The 23,070-nt window shown below is 48.6% G+C and overlaps 1 protein-coding gene across 1 annotated transcript in view; it reads left to right on the forward strand.

Moving 5' to 3' along the window:
* Positions 1–293: 293 nt before the first annotated feature.
* gnaz (guanine nucleotide binding protein (G protein), alpha z polypeptide) overlaps positions 294–23,070 on the forward strand; it is a 24,086-nt gene continuing 1,309 nt past the window's right edge. The window contains exons 1-2 of the mRNA XM_061262179.1: positions 294–1,044; positions 22,782–23,065. Coding sequence (XP_061118163.1) covers positions 322–1,044; positions 22,782–23,065 — 1,007 coding nt within the window. The 5' untranslated portion in view covers positions 294–321. The remainder of the gene's footprint in view (positions 1,045–22,781; positions 23,066–23,070) is intronic.

Consider the following 23,070-nt stretch of genomic DNA (forward strand, 5'->3'; position numbering starts at 1 on the left):
ACCAGCCCAACACAGGCCCACCGGCCCTGCCCTGCTGCAGCCGACCCCCGAGTCCTCCCGCCTTCCCAACCTGGATTAAAACAAACAAACAAACAAACAAACAAACAAACACTCCCACCTTGTGCTGGGCCCATTCAACGCTTTTTTTTTTTCTCCCTTTTGCCAAAGAAAAAAGCTCCTCTTCTCCTCTTTTCATCGTTCCCGGTTTGATTCGACCCCCTTGTATCCCCCTCCACCTCCTCCTCCTCCCCTCCTCCTCCTCCTCCCCCCCCTAAACCCCCTAAACCCCCTAAACCCCCCTTACGCCCACGCGAGAGGATCATGGGATGCCGGCAGAGCTCCGAGGAGAAGGAGGCGGCCCGGCGGTCCCGGCGCATCGACCGGCACCTCCGCTCGGAGAGCCAGCGGCAGCGCCGTGAGATCAAGCTGCTCCTGCTCGGCACCAGCAACTCCGGCAAGAGCACCATCGTCAAGCAGATGAAGATCATCCACAGCGGCGGCTTCAACCTGGAGGCCTGCAAGGAGTACAAGCCGCTGATCCTGTACAACGCCATCGACTCGCTCACGCGCATCATCCGCGCCCTGGCCACGCTCAAGATCGACTTCCACAACCCCGACCGCGCCTACGACGCCGTGCAGCTCTTCGCCCTGACGGGCCCCGCGGAGAGCAAGGGCGAGATCACGCCGGAGCTGCAGGGCGTGATGAAGAGGCTCTGGGCCGACTCGGGCGTGCAGGAGTGCTTCTGCCGCTCCAACGAGTACCACCTGGAGGACAACACGGCGTACTATCTCAACGACCTGGACCGCATCTCCGCCGCAGAGTACATCCCGACCGTCGAGGACATCCTGCGCTCCCGGGACATGACCACGGGCATCGTGGAGAACAAGTTCACCTTCAAGGAGCTCACCTTCAAGATGGTGGACGTGGGCGGGCAGCGCTCCGAGCGCAAGAAGTGGATCCACTGCTTCGAGGGCGTCACCGCCATCATCTTCTGCGTGGAGCTCAGCGGGTACGACCTCAAGCTCTACGAGGACAATCAGACGGTAAGAGGAACCCTCTTCTGCTCTCTTCCTGGGGCTGTGCGGGGGCTGTGATGGGGCTGTGATGGGGCTTTGCTTGGGGTGTTGGGGGGGGGGGGGGGGGAGAGCGGTAAAAGCTCATAGCTCCATTGATTGACGTCGTCGGAAGAAGCTTTGTGTTTTCATGTTGCTCTGGTCTTAGCGGGATCCTACACGGTTGAGCGGCCTGTTTTTGGTTCAGTCGTGTGAAGCGATCTCCACGCTGCTAGCTTGCGGGGATATGCCTAAAGCAGAAGTGAAATATCTCTGCTGGCCACGTGCTGTGTATATACAAAAACATACAAGGTACGGAAGATGTTGTGGTTTGTGAGCATTTGCAAAGCCAGTTCTACTTCATTTCAACGTCCTTCTGCTCGTCTTCGGGGCGGCCTGTAGCCTCATGGCTTTGGTCCATGACTGGGACCCGCAAGGTCGGTGGTTCAAGTCCCGGTGTAGCCACAACTTTTGGGCCCTTGACCCTGTATTGCTCCAGGGGGCATTGTCCCCTGCTTTGTCTAATCAACAGAATATCAGCTAAATAACAAGTTTATTCATTGTCTATTGGTGTTGGGGGTACAGCACGTCTGTCAAATGATTGCCGTCGTTGTTTTCTTCTGGCCATAGCGGGATCCAGTACAGTTGGCGGCCTGTTTCCATTCATCCAAGGGAAGGGATATGCGTAAACCAGAAGTGAAAGGTCTCTGGTGGCCACTCGTGACCTCTCTTTACCCTTTCCCTGGCTAGTATCCGGGTCATCTGCGGCCATAGCGAAAGTTGGTGAAGCCACGGGGATATAGTCATCAAGGGCGGCCTGTAGCGTAGTGGTTAGGGTAAAGGACTGGGACACCCAAGGTCGGTGGTTTGAATCCCAGTGTAGCCACAATAAGATCTGCACAGCCGTTGGGCCCTTGATGGATAAGAGCATCTTCCAAATACCAATAATGTAATGTAATGTAAAGATGGGGAACTAAACATCTCAAAGATGTTCATGTTATATGTACACCACACGTTGCTGGTTCCCCACAGTTACTTTGATACCTAATGTATGCACATGATTGAAAAGTAACCAAGTGAAAAATTGAGCAAGGAGTTTCAGAATCAAGTTGTCGTGGTTTATGTCCCAGGTTCAGCGGGACAAGCTCATTACAGTACTACAGTGCTCTCGAGTGAATACATGGCCAGGAGTGTATATTTCACTTTTGTGTCCATCCAAGTTAACATGAAACATCCACCATTGTGTATAAGCTGCTAGGCTTTGGGAAAATGAACAGCACCAACAGCAACAGTAAGCTCTCTGTTGCTCTGGTTTTGCATCACGCTGCTAGCACATCGCATCGGTAATGGCAGGAGCTGCAATTGCCCTTAATTTATTACGGTGGTCCATTCAGAAGCTAATAACAGAAATGCAATGTTGTTATTGAGCTTATCCTGCTTGGGATAATAAAGTAATCAACAGGTTTGCACAGCGATGCGCGAGAATGTCCTGGGGGCCGTTGGCGTAGTTTCCCGTTCACCTAAAGAGTGGCTTGTGCAGTCATTCAGATTAACGCATCGTCATTCCACGCGCTTGATGAAATCGAAATGACCGTCATCAGGAGTATCGAATAGACCGCCATCATCATCATCATCACCACCACCACCACCACCACTATCATCAAAATGATTGACTGCAGGACTAGATTAATCTTCTGGTTGCTCCCCCCCCAGCTCCTTTAGCAACTTAAATATGCACACAGCTCAGTCTTTCCTGATGAATCACAGCACTAAATACTTGGTGGGCCTTGCTGCCAGGGCCAGAGCTGATGGATATATACGGCACGCAGCGATGCGGGACGCTTTTACACCTTTACCTCATGTCCGCGGCTGATGTTTTGCATTTTTGTTTTTGTTGCGGGACATCCTAGGGCCAGGGTCCTCCGAGTGGAACGGGAGACACTTTAGGCCCGGCGGACCAAACCCTTGTTGCGTTTTTATGATATTTTATGCGCACCATAAATCCCTTGACAGCACCAGAAGTGTTTTTAACAGGGCAGCAGTACAAAATGCGCAGGCTCAGTCAAAAATCAAGCACATATTTAAAATGTGTGCGACTGAATTTAAATTGGTATTTGCATTCATGCATTGCACGTGGCCAAATATTAGTTTCCTACCTCTTATATTGTTAGTTGGCAAACTCCCGTTCTGGCTTTTTGGTTGTCCTCCGGCATAGCGGAGCAGGTCAAGGTCACACGGTTTGTGACGTGTATTAACGACGATCCGCTGAAATCAATGGCGATCGCAAAGGCCGCTGGGAAGGAAGGAAGGAGAGAGCTCAGAGTTTCCAAACATTATGAGAAAGAGAATTTTTTGTTTGCTAAATAATGAAGTTTTATATTAAGGCGCCATTGGCTCAGGCGGTAAGAGCAGTCGCCTGGCAGTCGGAGGGTTGCCGGTTCGATCCCCCGCCCGGGCTGTGTTGAAGTGTCCTTGAGCAAGACACCTAACCCCCAATTGCTCCTGGTTGGTTGCATGGCAGCTAATCGCCGTCGCTGTGTGAGTGTGTGTATGAATGGGTGAATGGAGAAGCATCGATTGTACAGCACTTTGGATAAAGGCGCTAATGAATTCAGACCATTTTCCATTTTACTAAATGTCATTGAGAAATACTCGCTCGCTTCTCGGGAAAGGAGGAAAAGGGCGCGGTGGCAGAGGCCCAGGGTGTCCCGTTAGCCCTGATGTACAGCCCACAGGGCGGCCTGTAGCGTAGTGGTTGTCCCGTTAGCCCTGATGTGTAAATCCCTGGATGGTATGGAGGCAGGCCCGCCCCCCCCCCCCCCGATCGCTCGCACGTAGCGTAACGACGGCGACGGAGCGGGACGCCCCTCGGCCCCCGAAAATGACCCGAAAATGACCCAAATTACAACGCGTAGCGAAGGGTACACGACTGAGAACGCGCGGCGGAAGAGATACGCACGCCGGATTCATCAAAGCGGCGCTTTGTTCACGTCGCCATAGGCCCTGGACGTACGGGGTAAACAGACCGTAATTCAGGAGGCCTACTGCTCGGGATCGTGCCGCGATACGCAGCGAACAGAAGCGGCACAGTTCAGACGCTCGGAGGGGCAGATCCAGATAAGACGCGCTCTGAAGAGCAGATCCAGATAAGACCACGGGGCGGGCGCATCACGTGCGGCCGGACATGACTTACTGCACCGCAAACAAATGCATTAGCTGGAATTATGCAAAATTCAAATGGAAAAAGTGAGTTCCTCTCCCCGCAGAGAGGACTGTTGCATTCCTGCAGATGTCTGTGTGATTAAATAATATCTATCTTTTGTTTTTTTTTGCGAGGTAGATCTTAATTCTGTGTGTGTTTGTGGCTTAAAGGTTCACTGCATCCCTGTGAAGGCGGTGGCATTTCCTGTGTGGCGCTCAAACCTCCCAACATTTTTGCAAAACAAATTTAACGGGCTTAGGAGGAAGGTTTGGCAGATAAAACCAAAGGTAGATTTGATAAGATCATCAGGGAAGGAGTGCAGAAGTGATGATTGAGTTCTCGAGGTGAGGCAAGGAGCAGAACGTGTGCTCACTACTGAAGGATCACCACAGGAAGGGGTGTGGCTGAAGCAGGGAGGTTAGGGGAACAAGATTTTGTCAGATAGGGGCAGAGTCATGGAGTTTTTTTTAGGCAGATTAGAAACCCAGCAAATACAGCGAATTTCACAATCTTTCAGAAAAGCATCCTGCACTCGACTTTACGAATGACTATACAGCATTTAGACTTTTACACCTATGAGCCAACATCTCCCACTGTATATACTTATCACTGTCGTACACGCACAAACACATACACACACATACATACACATGCACACACACCACACCTACATACACAAGCATACATGCACACTCACACACATTCACACATACTACACCAACATACACACCCACACCTACACACACACCGTAAAAACACATGCACACACACACACACACCGTAAACACATGTACACACACACACACACACCGTAAACACATGCACACACACACACCATTAACACATGCACACCCATACACACACACACACACACTCACACATAGAATACATACGTGCACACACACACACACACCGTAAACACATGCACACACACACACACACACACACACACCTTAAACACATGTACACACACACACAGACATACACATGCGCACACACGACACATACATACATGCACATGCACACCCATACACACACACACACACACTCACACACACACACACACTCACACATAGAATACATACGTGCACACACACACACATCACACATACAGGAAGCGGCTCAGTGCTAATTTGTGGCAGAACTAGGCCACGGCAGGGCAGGGGGTTGGGCCTCAACAGTGAGTGTGCATACGCACCTGAATTCAAACAAACCTGGCCGAGGACGCACACTGTAGAACAGCTCATATCGACAGTACACACGGGCAGTGGACCAGCGCACATCGACAGTACGCACACTGTAGACCAGCGCACATCGACAGTACGCACACTGTAGACCAGCTCATATCGACAGTACACACACTGTAGACCAGCTCACATCGACAGTACGCATGGGGCTGTAGACCAGCGCACATCGACAGTACACACACTGTAGACCAGCTCATATCGACAGTACACACACTGTAGACCAGTGCACATCGACAGTACACACGGGCAGTGGACCAGTTCACATCGACAGGGCAACGCATGGGCAACAGCTGGTTAATGAGGGAAAAAAACCCTGTTTACTATGACTGCTTTTAAACTAATTACTTCATAACTAACGGGGATTTAATGGACATCAACTGAACATGCACGCGGCATCTCAAATCTATCCTTTTTGGCTGAATTTTGAAAATCGTTATATAATCATTCAAAGTACATGTTCTGGCCCACACCCCACACTCACACACACACACTCACACACTCTCACACACACACTCACACACACACTCACACACACACTCACTCACTCACTCTCTCACACACACACACCCACCCTCCCTGTTCCAGTCTTTCGTCCTTTTTTTTCCCTCTTCCTTTTCCCCATCCCTCTCTTCAATTTGAGCCGGTTGCCAGGGAGACCGTTGCCTAGCAACAAGCCAGTCACACGCATCTAATCCTTCGTTGTTGACAATGAGCTGTGACTGAGGGTGTGGGGGGGGGGAGGGGAAATGTAGCACACGGCTACAGAGAGAAAACGTGCACGTGTGTGTGTGTGTGTGTGTGTGAGTGTGTGTGCGCACGTGTGCGTGTGTGTGTACGCATGTGCGTGTGTGTGTGTGTGAGTGTGTGTGAGTGTGGGGTGTGTGTGTGTGAGTGTGTGTGTGTGAGTGTGGGGTGTGTGTGTGTGCGTGTGCGTGTGTGAGTGTGTATGTGTGTGTGAGTGTGGGGTGTGTGTGTGTGCGTGTGTGTGAGTGTGTGTGTGTGTACGCGCGTGTGTGTGTGTGTGTGTGTGTGTGTGAGTGTGGGGTGTGTGTGTGTGAGTGAGTGAGTGAGTGAGTGAGTGTGTGTGTGAGTGTGGGGGGGGGGTTGGGGGGTGATACGGAAGAAACGCAGCAAAAAAAATTTTTTCGATTTCAAAAGCGTTTTTTTACGAGGTGGCAGTGTGGAACGTGCTGTTCGGATTGGAACAGGCGCCACGTACAGTAGAGCAGAGCTGGCCTTTTTCATATATTTATGTGTGTTAATCGGGGAGGGGGGGTCGGGGCGTAGCCGCACTGCTGCCGTGCGTGGAGTGCTCGCGGGTGACGTGCGCTCCCCGTTTTCTTATTAGCGGGAACAGAGCGAGGGAGAAGCAGCAGTGGACAGATCCGGAGGAAAAAAAAAACTGCATTATCCCCCGGCCGGGAGGGAGGGAGGGAGGGGCCAATCAGCACACAGAGAGAGTGGTCAGGTGACCCGTCACTGATTGGGGAAGGGGGGGTGGGGGGGGTGTGTGCAACCACACAGGAGAGCTGTAATTCGACTCATACTCACAAACTGAAGCAGTCGCAGATTATATCACGGACTCAGCAGATACTCGGATCCCTTGACTTGCGGGCTCTGAAGTAACACAATCTCACACGTCTTCTGGAACTTTCTACCGGGGCGTGACCCAGAATTATGCAGCGCGTGTGCTCAAACGCACGCAGGGCGTCTCACACGCAACTCCGCTCTGTCCTTTCCACCACCACCATTTTGCCTGCAGTTTATAGACACATTTATGTATTTGTATATAATTCTTTTTTTATCTCGCTGGCAAACAGCCAAGAGATTTTGCTTTTTCACAGTACAACGCGCATTGGCCAGCATTCCAGATCACATGGAGGAAAAAAAAAAAAAAAAACAGCCCCATAATGACTCTGCTGGAATCCTTGAACGGACGGTTAAAATAACCGTGAAAAGCTCGAGATCTGTGACGGGTTGGCGGTCACGCGGAGAGGACCCGCTAATCTCTGACATCACGCAAACAGACAAAAAAAAATAAAAGAAAGAAAGGAAAAGGGGTCAGTGTGTCCTCTGTGACTGTCTGGCTGTCGAGCGGGACCAGGTAGGGCTGCCGCACAGAGGAGTGGGGGGGGGGGGTGGGGGTGGGGGTTATTGTTTATTGGGCTGCCCCCCCCCCCCCTGGGGTCGGGGCGTGGGGAAGGTTGCAGACAGACGCCGTCCGTTTACAGACTCCGCGCAGCCCCCAAAGGAAAGAGCTTTTAAGAACTGCCCGCTCAGCTACCCTGGAGGAGCGCGTCTGCAGTGGAGAGTCTGCCGTGTCTCACTGTTCACACAGTGAGTGCCACTGCAGCACTAGCAGTAATATACAGCAATATAATAACAATCTTTTATTGTCCAAGGTGACTTACCATTACATTACATTACATTACATTATGTGGGGGGCGACATGGCTCAGGCAGTAAGAGCAGCCGTCTGGCAGTCGGAGGGTTGCCGGTTCGATCCCCCGCCCGGGCTGTGTCGAAGTGTCCCTGAGCAAGACACCTAACCCCCAAATGCTCCTGACGAGCTGGTCGGGGCCTTGCATGGCAGCCAATCGCCGTCGGTGTGTGTGAGTGTGTGAGTGTGTGTATGAATGGGTGAATGGAGAAGCATCAATTGTACAGCGCTTTGGATAAAGGCGCTATATAAATGCCTGCCGTTTACCGTTTACCATTTACCATTTACATTACATTACAAGGCATTTAGCAGACGCTCTTATCCAGAGTGACGTACAACTAAGTGCAGATCGAACACAGGAACAAGTGTGAAGAGGAGCCTGGAGGACGGTACGGTTCCCAGTCCATATAGATACAGGTGGAACCCTTGAAGAATACATCGACTTACGAACTAGCATACCACGGTTGGCTGCTGGAATACCCAGAGTACACCAATACAATGTGATATCTGATACAATACAACACAACAGTATCTATCTATATATAAGTGGCGTTATAATCTATGGCATGCACAAGGCTAACTAATCATGGTGGTGAGGTAGGGAGGGAAAGGTGCAGCCTGAAGAGATGAGTCTTCAGTCTGCCGTTGAAAGTGGTCAGTTGATTATACAAAGCAGGGTACAAGGGTTAAGGGCACTTGCTCAAGGGCCCAACAGCTGTGCGGATCTTATTGTGGCTACACTGGGACTTGAACCACCAAGCTTCCAGGTCCCGATCATGTACCTTAGCCGCGAGGCAGTAATTGTACAGTAATTGTACATTAAAATACTTTTCTATGCCCAATTCATCTTGCCTGGTGCAACGGGGCCAACCAAGAGGACCAGAAGGTGGGGTTTGCCGTGTTTGAGGGCATTTCATTGGTTCCAATACACCAGGCGGGCTTAGTAAAGCATAAAAAAAGGCATTTGAATCCAAAACAAATTCTGAATTTTGGAAACAGTTTTCGAGTGGAAATTGGCACCCCTGTGTATGGTGGTGAAGAATGGCACCAGCACAAAGACCCCGTTATTCTCTGTCACAAAACAAAGATCTGCAGATCACCCCTTGGGTGCCGTGTGGTTTGGTTTTTTACATTTGGCCTATGTATTAGGGCAGTGGTAACCAACCCTGTTCCTGGAAACCTACCGTGCTGTCGGTTTTCATTTCAACCCTAATTTGGCACAACTCACTACTAATTAGCAGCTCGACAAAATCTCTGGCTCTTCAAGAGGTGTGCTTTGTTAGGGTTGGAGTGAAAACCAACAGGGTGGAAGATCTCCAGGAACAGGGTTGGGCAGCCCTGCTCTAGCTGTTGAATGAGGTGTGCTGTGTTAGGGTTGGAGTGAAAACCAACAGGGTGGAAGATCTCCAGGAACAGGGTTGGGCAGCCCTGCTCTAGCTGTTGAATGAGGTGTGCTTTGTTAGGGTTGGAGTGAAAACCAACAGGGTGGAAGATCTCCAGGAACAGGGTTGGGCAGCCCTGCTCTAGCTGTTGAATGAGGTGTGCTGTGTTAGGGTTGGAGTGAAAACCTACAGGATGGTAGATCTCCAGGAACAGGGTTGGGCAGCCCTGCTGTTGCTGTTGAATGAAGTGTGCTTGGTTCATTCCGTTTGAAGGGTTAAATGAGTTTCTGCATCCACAAAAGCCCTTCATTAATGGACTATGGTAGGCAGATTTGCCTGCCCGCTTGTAATCATAAATAAAATATGAACGTTGAATTCAATTAAACTCAGACTGTTGTCTTGACGGTGCTGTTGAAGGATATACCGTCAGCAGTCCACCCCAGGGCCCTCTCAAGATATTACAGTCAAAACAACTGCCGTTTTTCTTTCTGTTCTATTATTTTATTTTATTACCCCAATATTAGCAATGCAGCACTAGGCTATATATTTCATTGACGCAGATCACTACAGTATTATTAAATCGAATAAGGTCAAACGAATATAGTAGCAATGCATATTACTCTTCAACTCTGAACTGTTTGCGCCTGGCAAGCGTCTCCAAATGACAGACAGCAAACAGTCAAATCATATGTGAATGGTAAATATGTATTATTCATATCCTTATAATAATACCAATAATTAAACTTAATCGGCTGAATTTCTGAGTAACAGGAAATGTGGACTGGGACTGTTTTACCTCGCGTCTCGTGCCTAATGAAGATGCCATGTATTTCACGGAGCAGACATCTATATAAATTTGCCAAATGGAGCCATTTTTGATTTCATAATTTCCAGAAAATTGCCCTGCTCATTTGTACAGAACAGCACTCAAAGGAGAGTGATCATGACTTGATAGCGGATAATAGCAAAGGCAAAAAGGAAAATAAACCTGTTTTCTGGATTCAGAAAGCGTGGATATTAGATTATTATATTATTATATCTAAACGGTGGCAGAGCAGGTCAGTTTCATGCACTCAGCCCCCTGAACAAGCAGCTCGTGCATTTAAAGATTTGCTTTGTTAAGTACTGACGACAGTCTTGGAGCAGATCCACAGGAGTCTCAAAGGAGGTGTGCTGCTATAGGATCAGCTTTCCCTGTCGATATGCGACCCTCGTCCATTACACAAGTAAAATGGCTGTCAGACAGGGTTCAGTGTTCAGTGCCATCTAGCGACCCCTGCTGGTCTAGTGGGTGCCTGCAGATTACAGTCGAACCTGCACGTGAAAGGTCCTCCTCTGACTCAACGCTGGACAAGCTTAGCTGTAGTCAGTGGTGTGTAAAGTAGATGGCAACACCACGTGTTTAAGGCCCTAAACGTAGTCCCAGGGGCGACAGTGGCTCAGGAGGTAAGAGCAGTTGTCTGGTAGTTGGAGGGTTGCCGGTTCCATCCCACCCTGGGTGTGTCCCTGAGCAAGACAGCTAACCCCTAAATGCTCCTGACGAGCTGGTTGGTGCCTTGCATGGCAGCCAATCGCCGTTGGTGTGTGAGTGTTTGTATGAATGAACCATTTACCATTTACGTCAAGTACACGAAGGCAAACGACAACGGCAGGTCGCTGCTAGAGCGCCCCCTCGCTGTGAAGCTTGACACTGCAGCCGGCGCTAGCGTTGTGTTGAGAATTTCAGGCGACACATTTCAGAATGCAAGGACGTGTAAAATCGACTGTTTCTTTTTTTTTGTGTGTGTGTGTTAGGATAAAAGAACACATATGAGATTTCCAAATATTAATTTTCCAAAACATTTAATTTTACAGAGACATTTTTGTATTTAATAAAAAAAATTACATATTACTGTAAGCAATTGACTACTTTTTACATAAAAACTTGATCAAGGCTGATCAGAAGCAAGGAACCAAACAAAGTCAGCAGAAGAACTGTGGCAAGTTCTCCAACATGCTTGGTACAACCTCCCTGCTGATTGTCTTATAGAACTGCAGGACAGCGTTGGCTATCTCAGAGAAGTGATGCAGTTTTAACGGCGAAGGGTGGTCACAAAGTCTCCCAAATCGGCATTGGGGCTCGTGCGTGTACACGGCCGTGGTTGCAGATGATTGGCCGTTCCACATTTTTTTTTCCACAAACATTTTTAAAATAAATTTGGTGCCTGTCCAGTTCCCGCCCCCCTGATGGGCACCAAATTTATTTTTAAAATGTTTTAAAAATGAAAAATGAGACCTTAAAAGTAATGCCAACCGGACTCTAGATGAAGAAGGTGGACCACTTTCATAAAATACCTCATGAGTGCATAAGAGCTGATCTAGCTAGGGCTGTCGCTGAACCACCGTTTTAGCCACTTTTACATATTGATTTTATTTTCTTGTCTCAAAAAAGTTTGGGCAAGTGAAATTTACATTGGGAAATTGGCTCAGTTGAAAATGTTTTTATCAATTCGCGTGGAGATACGAGTGAATGTTCAAGCCGCATTTTCTCACCGACCGATAAGAATTACTCGTCGTAGTCGTTTCCGGTTATAACAGCTGAAAGTCAGTCAGCCAGTCGAGTTAAAAGATACATTTTCGGTTGTTCCTACAAATTCTATCAAGAGATAACCCTTTCTGGCATCTGGGTTTGTTGCCTTTTTCCCTCGGCTCACAGAAACCACATTTCAGAGTCGCTGTTTCTGCACACATGTACATAAATAGATCGTTGCATTTATATCGCGCTTTCCTAGACAGTCAAAGCGCAATACAACCACCACCACCTGGGCGACGCAACGGCAGCCATTTTGTGCCAGAACGCTCACCACACCCCAGCTGAGGTGGAGAGGGAGAGAATGTTTTTGACAATTGAACCAGGGGATGATTAGGTGGCAGGTTGAAAGAGCCAGGGTTGGGACCGGGGAACCACCTACTGTTTGACAGGTGTCACGGGATCTCTAATGACCACAGTGAGTCAGGACCTCGGTTTTAACGTCTTATCCGAAAGACGGGTATTTATTACAAGATTTTAGATTTTAGGCAAGTTGAGCGAATGATTAACTATGCCGTGGACAGTTGGGACAGATGACCACACATTGACCATTCTGGAAGAGGGAAGGTTCAGGGTTAAGCAAACGCTGGTTACTTTTTAACCACACGTCGCGTGGCGGACCCTAAAATTTGAAAAATGCAGCACACGTTTTCTGGTTGCCGAGGTTGCGATGACATGCATGCTCCACAAGGTAAAAACGCCGCCGTAACCAACGGATGGCTACATTCAGACTTCGCCTCGCTGCCTGAAAACAGACCGCCTGCCGACTCGACAGACGCCGTCGATAGTTGTTCCAGCTTGTTTATAAAAGGCTCCGGCCAAATACGCCAGGTCTGCAGGAATCGTTACCTTGACGATTCAATACCTACGGGTTGGGCCTGCTCCGAGCAGGTATGTCAGGAAAAAGCTTTTCAACAAACCGTGAGATTTCCATGGGATGCGGACACACTCCAAATGCAAAATATTCAAATTGTTCTGCTGCCATGACTCATTCTGTCTCTGTCTCTCACTCACACACACACACTCACTCTCACACACACACACACACACACACACACTCACTCACTCACTCACTCACTCACACACACTCAAACACTCACTCACTCATTCTCTCTCTCTCACACTCACTCACACACACTCACACACACAATTAGGCACAACAGGTGTGAGCAGTATCTTGAGAGGAAGTGGCCCAGTGTTTTCGGGCTTTGGGTGCATGCTAGGGAGACTATGACAGGGACGGGGTAATAAGCAGCCTTATAACTAACTAGTTAACTAACTAAATAACTAAGTAATTGCAAAAATAGTAAGGCTTACTAGCACTGTGTAATACAGCCGACCAATCAGTAAGCTACCAAGGAAAGATGACGGGATATTCCTCTAATGGGATGCCAGGATATAAGCTATCATGGGTACAAATTTAAATCCCGTTTATTTCAAATTACGGAAGTGAAGATGTAAATTAAATTCAGAAAAGAACAATCATCCTTCAAGCTTAAAACTTTTTTTTTTTTTTTTTTTGGAGGATAGTGAGCTGTTGAGTTGTCCACTGGCAGAAAGCTTAAATCATGAGACAGGCTTTTGCTTTGTCCGTCATGGAACAGCGCAACTAAAGAGGGGAGGGAGGGGGAGAGAGAGAGAGAGAGAGAGAGAGAGAGAGGGGGATAGAGGTGGGGAGAGGGAGGAGGGAGAGATACTTTTAAGAACCCTTTAATTAACAAACCATCAAACGGAGGGCAAAACCCAACGAGATAAAGAAACGCAAAAAGAAAAGGAGAGAAAGAGAGAGAGAGCGAGTGGATGGATAGACGATAAATCTATGTAAATGGAGCCGACTCATTGGAAGCAGGAGGCTTCGACGCTCCAGTGATTTGTATTTACTGGAAACAAAGCATTATCGCGCGGCTCAACCTCCTCATTAATACGGCTTAATTAAGGGTTGTGTGTCTGGACTGTGCAGGGAGCTCTGAGGCAGCTGGAGGCCCCACGCTGGGTACTGCTAGCGTAGCTGTGCTAACGGGCTAAGCCCACCCTCCAACCCCCCCGACGCTGGGGACTGCTAGCGTAACTGTGCTAACGGGCTAAGCCCACCCTCTACCCTCCCAGACTGGGTACTGCTAGCGTAGCTGTGCTAACCCCACCCTCTACCCTCCCAGACTGGGTACTGCTAGCGTAGCTGTGCTAACCCCACCCTCTATCGCCAATGCTGGGCACTGCTAGCGTAGCTGTGCAAACGGGCTAACCCCACCCTCTACCCCCGACGCTGGGCACTGCTAGTGTAGCTGTGCTAACCCCACCCTCTACCCCCGACGCTGGGCACTGCTAGTGTAGCTGTGCTAACGGGCTAACCCCACCCTCTACCCCCGACGCTGGGCACTGCTAGTGTAGCTGTGCTAACCCCCCCATCTCCCCAGGACAACATGCATTCCATCCAATCACGATGGGAGGCACGCAGCAAGACGGCAATGAGGCCATAGACTGTAAAATAAATACGGACCAAGTGCCTGCTGACTCTCCGCGGGCCCTTGAAAAGCAGAAAAGAAGCCCGGCTTTGGCCGCTTCTCGGTTTCCACAGCTGCGGGGTTCTTGCGCAAAGTGCCCACCCCCCCCCCCCCCCCCCCCGCAACAACCCCCCCTCACATCCCGCCCAGTCTCAGAGGATGTTGTGGAGATTGCGGCCAAGGGTGACCCAACTCCAGATGCAGGGCGGTCCGCTTTCTCGGACAGCTGTTTTTTCCCCGATGAGGTCATCCACCAGGATGGCCGGCGGGAATCGCGTGTCGTGACGCCCATCCCGGGCGCTGATGTAACGGCACACTCACAGCCAGCCGATTACAAACCCTCAATTGCAACACGCAGCCAACGAGGGCAGCCTGCAGCCTAGTGGCTAAGGTACATGGCTGGGACCTGGATGGTTGGCGGTTCAAGCCCCGGTGTAGCCACCGTTAGCTGAGTGCAGCCGTTGAGCCCTTGAACGAGGCCCTTAACCCTGCATTGCTCCAGGGGCGGATTGTGCCCTGCTCACTCCCCCCCCCCTGGAGCAACGTGGGTTGCGTTGGATAAAAGCGTCAGCTAAATAACTGTAATGTAATAATGCTAAAAGAGGAACAGGGCCAAGGAAAAATCCACAATGGCAATGTGCAGATGTGGGAGGAGGGGATTGATTGAGTTCATTTTATTAATTAAATCACAAAATACGGATATTCCTATTGTAATTATTCTATCAGGATATTGCAATAAAGTCACATTGGGTTGAAGGCAGGCAGGAATTAGGGTGTAGCATGTAAGCTACACATTATAAAATCAACAAGTACAACTCAAGCCACTCTAGCTCATCCTCGCTGGCGCCTACCCCACCCCCGGGGCAAGAGGAAAGAAAGTGTTTGACGACAGAGCCGTTGTGTGTTTAAAAGATCGCTACAAAAGCTGCTAAATGTCAGCCGGTGTAGAGAGCAGGGAGCTGAATTCAGCCGCCCAGCTGAGGGGTGAGGGTGAGGTCGCTGATCGCCGCCCCTTTGATGCTCGTTCACCTGAGGGCAAGAAGGGAGGGAGAGAGAGAGGAGAGACAGCTCGCTTTCACCCCTCTACCTCCCAAAGCGAACAATCCTTTAGCTGTCCGATTCCGGAACTTTCTCAGGGAACACGCTACGCTCAAGTTACTCTCCTTCCCTCAGTGACGACTGGAAGGCAGCGGCTTTTAGAAATACAGAGGTTTAAAATAAGCGACATATTTGCAAACTAGCTAGCTCAGTAACATAGATACAGATCGATTTGATTCAAATACATCAAATAAAAACTACCTGTGAAGACGTATGTAGTGTACACATCTGTAGTTGGCTGAGCTGAACCTATTGCCTTCCTGTCGGCCTGGTTTGCGTCCAGACGTATGTTCACGACGGCGAGCATTCTCAACGAACTATGTTTGCTGCGAACAATTACCGGTGAAAGATTTTAAATGAATGTTCAATTTAGTTCGCAAGCAACGGATTTTTTATACCAAAGGACGCGACGTGGGTCTAACAATGCCAGCTAGCCTCGAAGCTAAGAACAAATATTACATTAATTAAAGTGTTTTATAACAGCCAATTAGCTGCTATTTTTGTTCGACATGCACTAGCTACCTTTTCAAACGTTTGACGTGAATGCATGTCTGGTTCATTAATTGTGCGTTATCAGTCAGTCCGTTGTCATGCCCAATCATCGTCAAGAAGAACTTTGAATACATTTTTACCGATGAAAATATCTGAGAAGCAACAACAGAAAAAAGGACAGAATCTTTTTTAGAATAGTCTTTTTATGCACAGCTTTTCCATTATTTTTGGCAGTACTGTACAGATATAAGATGTTATCTTATGGGCATGAGCATACATTTATACAGATTATCTATATTATCACTATATTTATTTGTGATACCTCACATATCCTCTTCTTCTACAGTACGTAGATCCAACTGTATCTGATTTCAAGATTTTAAAAAAAAGTCAATATGAAATCCTAGCATGAGAGCCAAGGCAAAGCAGATTTTTTTTTCCTGACAGTGGAATGGTTTTCTCCTTTTTCCCATAAAAGGTGGAGAAATTTAGAAGTGTGTATTTCTGTGTAATTTCCAGGTAAAAAGAAGTGGTTTTCACCTTGAAACGGCAGGTGTGAATGTTTTTGTGCATCTGTGTGTATGCGTGCGTGTGCATGTGAGTGTCTGTGTGGGTCTGTGTGTGTTTCTGTCTGTGTGTGTGTCTATGTGTGTGTGTGTATGTGTGTGTGTGTGTGTGTGGCAGTGGAGTACAAAAAATAGTTGGTGGTCTTTGGAGATCTGTGTGCAGATCTGAGACACTCACACATACACACACACACATACACGCACACACACACACACACACACACACACACACACACACATGGGAGTATTATCACCAGGGTCCTTGGAGTGCCAGCAAATTTAACAGATTTTTTTTGGCAAGAGAAGGGTTTTCATTTTTGGCTCAAGACACTGATGAGATCATATCTGCATTAGACTCTGTTATGTTTCTCTCTCTCAGTCTGTCTCTCTTTCTCCATCTCTGTGTCTTGCTCTCTGTCTCTGTCTCTCTCACTCTCTCACACTCCCTGTCTCTCTGAAATAGTTTGCAATTTATTTGTAATTCCTGAGCCAGACACACCTCATCTCTCTCTCTCTCTCTCTCTCTCTCTCTCTCTATATATATATATATATATATATATATATATATATTCAATTTAATTCAATAATGATTTATTGGCCTGACTGTATGTAACAATATTGCCAAAGCAATTCACAATTAAAGAATTAACAATAACACATTAGACACGACTAATGCAGTACATTTCAAAATAATAATAATAAATGAACTAAGCAAATAAATAACCGAAGCCAAACCGCCAAATCTACAAGTTAAATGACAAACACTAACAAGGACAGTAATAAAACAATTTCTCTGTCTTTTACTGTCTCGCTAGAGTGGTTACTGGGGTTTCACAATCCTTACTCAGTTATAACCCTTGCTTCAAACATTTTCTCTGGAAGAGCCGTTTTGCTGTTGTATTGTTGTCTAATGCTTTACGAAACCTTATGATGAAACTTGTTGGAACCCATGACAATTAGTTATGTCCTCTCCCCTGGGCCGTTTACGTATGGAGTGCGTCTAACACCGCGTATTTACACCAGCGTTCAAAACAACCGCTGTATCACCGTCTCACGGCAACACAGATTATACACCGAATATCACAGCAAAGTCTACTGTTCAGTAAGAACGGACGAAAGCAGTTATTTTTATTTTGACGGACGTAGGCTGTTCAGAGAGGGGTCAGATTGCCTGAGGATGTCCAGTATGGACTACAGGAGGACCCCTCCGAACATCATACACCGAAGCTGTGCCCGATAACAGGACTAGCATTAACATCACTAATAAAGACATTTTACAGACATCGGTTATATGACACGGCAAATTCCCTGCAAAGCGTTTCCGACGACCCTTTACAAGAGCATCTCCCAAGTTTAACTGCGGTTTTTTTATTTTTATAACTGCAATTAAAACCATTCCATAAGGCACGGGGATATGATGCGGACAGTAATGGTCGCAAATTCAAATTCAAATTCAGTTACCAGCATAAGCACAATTTCCACCAGTATTTACCCCACAGCATTCTATCTGGACTACAATTCTGAACGACCAAAAAAAATTGTAAGTGGTGCAAAATGACCGCCTGTGTATTTTATGTGAAGACTGAGCCCTCAGAAGGAGCTAGCACAAACAGATTTGCAGGAACTCATGCATTTTAATTCCGTTTGGCCCTCTCCCCGGCTCACATCACTGACTGCATTGTTGGAGGAGGCTGGAGGACAAAGCAAGGGTCCTGTTCTCGCCTCTCTGCTTGTCTCTATTGTCCCGTGGTTCAGCCCAAATTTGGACAGGGACACTGCGGCACGCATGCAGTCATCTCCGCCCAAATCTGCATTTGTGATGAAATGATCACACGGACGAAAAAAGACACTATTGTGCTCCGTCCTCTTCACAAAAAATACAAAAAAATACAGGGGCTTTCCATGTGAAGTACTTTTATTCATCCTTCTATTATCTAGCCTGCTTAATCCTGGTCGGGTGGGGGTCTGGAGTCTATCCCAGCATGCATTGGGTAAGAGGCAGGGACACGCCCTGGACCAGTTGCCAGCTCATTGCAGGCCACAGTTGGACACTTCGGGAATATTATATAAGGCTGGGTCGTTTCCATTAGCAATACAGATAACAACATGTACGACGTCAGGGAATCAACAGGTTTGGGAGTCTGTTCAATGACTGACTACACTTCAGTTTTTGTTACATTTACATTTTAGTCATTCAGCAGATCCTTTTAATCCGAAGCAAAGTAAGAAGTACAGAAGTTCCTCAAAAATAAGTGAAAAGCATCACATCCATAAATGGGAAAACAATCACATGTAGAGCAGTATTAAACACAAACAATAGTCATAGTAATGTGCTGATTTTTTTGTTTTTGTATGTAATAGCTGACATTATGTGATGCGTCACATTAAATATGGCCTGTAGAAGGCCTGTATATTCGTCAAACAGCCCAAATGATTTCGGCATGTGACATAGGTCTGCGTCGATGCGGGTCAGGGTCAGAAATCGCTGTGTCATTGCTGAGTGCCAGTGGAGTGTGTGGCACTGAGGCCAGGGCTCCTGGCCGCTGTGTGGGATTTGGGGCAGGTTACCCCGGTGTGAGGCTGGGGGCCACTGTGTGCGGGGCCCTGGGGGCCACTGTGTGCGGGGCCCTGGGGGCCACGGGACCCTGAGTGATGTCACACAGCGGTGTGTCCGTCTCCCAGATGGTAGGCCTGGGCTAAAGCTGCATTCACACCGACTCACAAGGGACATGACTGGGACCCGGAAGGTCGGTGGTTCAAGCCCCGGTGTAGCCGCTATAAGATCCACGCAGCCCTGCTGATATCTGGCCGATGCTTTTTTATCCAAGGCCATTTACAGTTGATCAGAACAAGCAGGGGCCAATCCCCCCCTGGAGCAATGCGGGGTTAAGGGTCTTGCTCAAGGGCCCAACAGTTGACTGATGAACTGAAATTAAAATGAACTACAGAATCTGATTGAATTGAATCATAGTTATTTTAACAGCATTGATAATGTAAACATAGCTGTATGAAGGCACACATCTGACCGCGTCGGGGTTGCGTTGCTTGGGACAATATTTGGAAAGATTTTGTCTTGGAATTTACCCTGTGCCATCGCAGTGAAATTTTCTGGTGTAAATGATTTGCAATTGATGGGTTTGTGTGCAGATTTGCTTGGGCTCAACAGTCTAAAGGGCCACTAGGACTTTGTGCTCGGTCCGAAAAATACTTTTGTCAATCGCGAGAGACTCGTTAGAGCCCAGACAACTTCACACCCAGACGATGCAGACTGTTCAATGCACAGAGGGGACTGGCGTCTGTGTCATATTCCACAGTCAAGAGTCATTTTGTCTTTTGGAGTGAATAATTACGGACAACAACACCCGGAAGCGAAATATACAGAACGACTGGAGAAAAGAACGAGGCGAAATGCTGACGCTTTTAATTTCTTTTTATTGCTCGTATTTAACGTTTACCGTCATCGCCATTTAAATTTCTTATTTTTAATTTAACTTGAGCAGGTCTCCATTTTCATTAATGGTACTTTGCAGTCGTACTAAATCAGTCTTATGTTTTATTTCATTGCTGTGCATTTGGCAGTATTAATTTTACTTCAGTTCATGTTCCATATTTCTGTTTTTACAGCGCAGTTATCCAGCTAACTCAGTCATCCTGCTCTGTGGGTTTCGTTGTACGTTGTTGTTGTACATCGCTCTGGATAAGAGCCTCTGCTAAATTCCTTTTAATGTAATGTAATGTAATCCAGTTAACTCGGTAATCCTGCTTTGTGGGTTTTACGCAGTGCAGTTATCCAGCTAACTCAGTAATTCTGCTTTGTGGGTTTTACTCAGTGCAGTTATCCAGCTAACTCAGTAATCCTGCTTAGTGAGTTTTACTCAGTGCAGTTATCCAGCTAACTCAGTAATCCTGCTTGGTGAGTTTTACTCAGTGCAGTTGTCCAGCTAACTCAGTAATCCTGCTTTGTGGTACAGGCCCTAAAAACCAACAAGATGGTAGATCTCCAGGAACAGGGTTGGGCAGCCCTGCTGTTGAATGAGGTGTGGCTTTGTTAGGGTTGGAGTGAAAACCATACAGGACGGCAGATCTCCAGGAACAGGGTCGGTTACCGTTGCTGTGCGTCATCTCTCCCGATGTACAGAAACTGCACTAGTCCCGTACTCGGTGTTGCGCTGACATGCGCGTACGACGTGGGGACAGACTCGGCAGTGTGCGAACCCCGCCCGAACCTCAGCGTTCAGCTCGACTCGATCGCCAAAGCGTCCTCCGTTACCCACGAGCCTGGGCGTCACGCGGTCGGGGTGCGTCCGTGACGGGTTTCAGACAAACGCGCTGAGTCACTGCCGTGCCACGCGCGAGCGTTTAGCGCCTTCTCAGCCCTCTCTTTGCACGGAGAAAAACGTTCACAGCCAAAAAGCCCTGCAAAAGGAACCGGCGAGCTCCACAGTGTTCTCATAGTCTGGAGAATACGCGCATACAAACACATCGCTTGGATGACAGCCACAAATATATTTCTGTTCATTTATGTAAAGCAAATATAATATCATTTCAAGAGAGAATTTTAGCGAAGACTTACACGCCCGTACATTAGGTGTGTTCGATTATTATTATTATTTTTTTTGTATGTGGTTAGCAAGGGGCTTCTAAGTAGTCTTAATGGCTGTAGACGAGGCTGTTAACTGTGTTGAATAATTAATCTGTCTCTCAGGGTGTGGTCGTTGGCACTTACGCATATTCTTCCAGCCTAAAAAAAAAACCCCCCACTATTTTTTAATTAGTCTCTGTATGAAATGTCCGTCCCCCCCCCCCCCCCCCATCAGGGATATTTCGGACGGACGGCGCACGGTCCGCTCCTTTTCCACGCGTCTCTCTCAGCCTCGCTCGGTCTCCTGCGCGGGCCTGTCGCTGTCGTCCCGCGTGGCAGAGTCAACGTGATCCGCCGCGGTGGGCGTCAGGCACGCGACGCGCGCGTCAGGATGGCGCAGGTGGATACACGGGACGCTGACGCCGTCACAGACAGGCCGTTTACAGTCTACCCTCACCAGACACACCGTTACAGACAGGCAGTGTACACTCTACCCTCACCAGACACACTGTTACAGACAGGCAGTGCACTCTACCCTCACCAGACACACCGTTACAGACAGGCAGTGCACTCTACCCTCACCAGACACACCGTTACAGACAGGCAGTGCACTCTACCCTCACCAGACACACCGTTACAGACAGGCAGTGCACTCTACCCTCACCAGACACACCGTTACAGACAGGCAGTGCACTCTACCCTCACCAGACACACCGTTACAGACAGGCAGTGCACTCTACCCTCACCAGACACACCGTTACAGACAGGCAGTGCACTCTACCCTCACCAGACACACCGTTACAGACAGGCAGTGTACACTCTACCCTCACCAGACACACCGTCACTGACTGCATGATGCAGGCAGTGCACACTTAAGCATCTCCCTCACCAGAGGTCGAAGGGTCACTGAAGTTGTGCTTTTCTATGGTTTAGTGTTTCTGTTTTTCTCTGAAATTAATTTACTTCGGTGTTGCTGTAAAGGACCACCACTTCTCCCTCTCGCTCTCCCCCCTCCTTCTCCCTCGCTCTTTCCCTCTCTTTCTCACCCCCCTCCTTCTCACTCTCTCTCGCCCTCTCCCTGGTGTGACCATATGACCGTGTCATTCTGATGTGGAATACAAGATCCCTGCCTTTTTGTTGATGTGGTTAAATGGGTGGGAAAAGCTGTTCAATGTGTTTATTTGAAAATTCTAATGCTTTACCATCTCTCTCTGTTCCTCCTGCTGTCCCTCCCTCCCTCTCTCACTCCCCCCACCCCTTTCTATTTTTCTCTCACTCCCTTCGTCCCTCATCTCCTCTCTCCCTCCCTCTCCCCCTCTCTTTCTCTCCATCCCTCACTCTCCCCCTCTCTCTCTCCCTCCCTCCCTCTCTCTCCCCCTCACTCTCCCTCTCTCCCCCTCACTCTCCCTCTCTCCCTCCCTCCCTCTCCCTCTCTCCCTCCCTCCCTCTCGCTCGCTCTCTCCCTCTCCCTCCCTCCCCCTCACTCTCCCTCTCTCCCCCTCCCTCCCTCTCTCTCCCTCTCTCCCCCTCCCTCCCTCTCTCTCCCTCTCTCCCCCTCCCTCCCTCTCTCTCCCCCTCCCCCTCCCTCCCTCCCCCCCTCCCCCTCCCCCTCCCCCTCCCTCCCTCTCTCTCTTTCTCTCCCTCCCTCAGAGCCGCATGGCGGAAAGCTTGCGCCTGTTCGACTCCATCTGCAACAATAACTGGTTCGTGAACACGTCGCTCATCCTCTTCCTCAACAAGAAGGACCTGCTGGCCGAGAAGATCAAGCGGATCCCGCTCACCGTCTGCTTCGCCGACTACAAGGGCCAGAACACGTACGAGGAGGCGGCGGTCTACATCCAGCGCCAGTTCGAGGACCTGAACCGCAACAAGGAGACCAAGGAGATCTACTCACACTTCACCTGTGCCACAGACACCAGTAACATCCAGTTTGTGTTCG

The sequence above is a fragment of the Conger conger genome, chromosome 12, assembly GCF_963514075.1.
Source record: "Conger conger chromosome 12, fConCon1.1, whole genome shotgun sequence".
Taxonomy (NCBI): domain Eukaryota; kingdom Metazoa; phylum Chordata; class Actinopteri; order Anguilliformes; family Congridae; genus Conger; species Conger conger.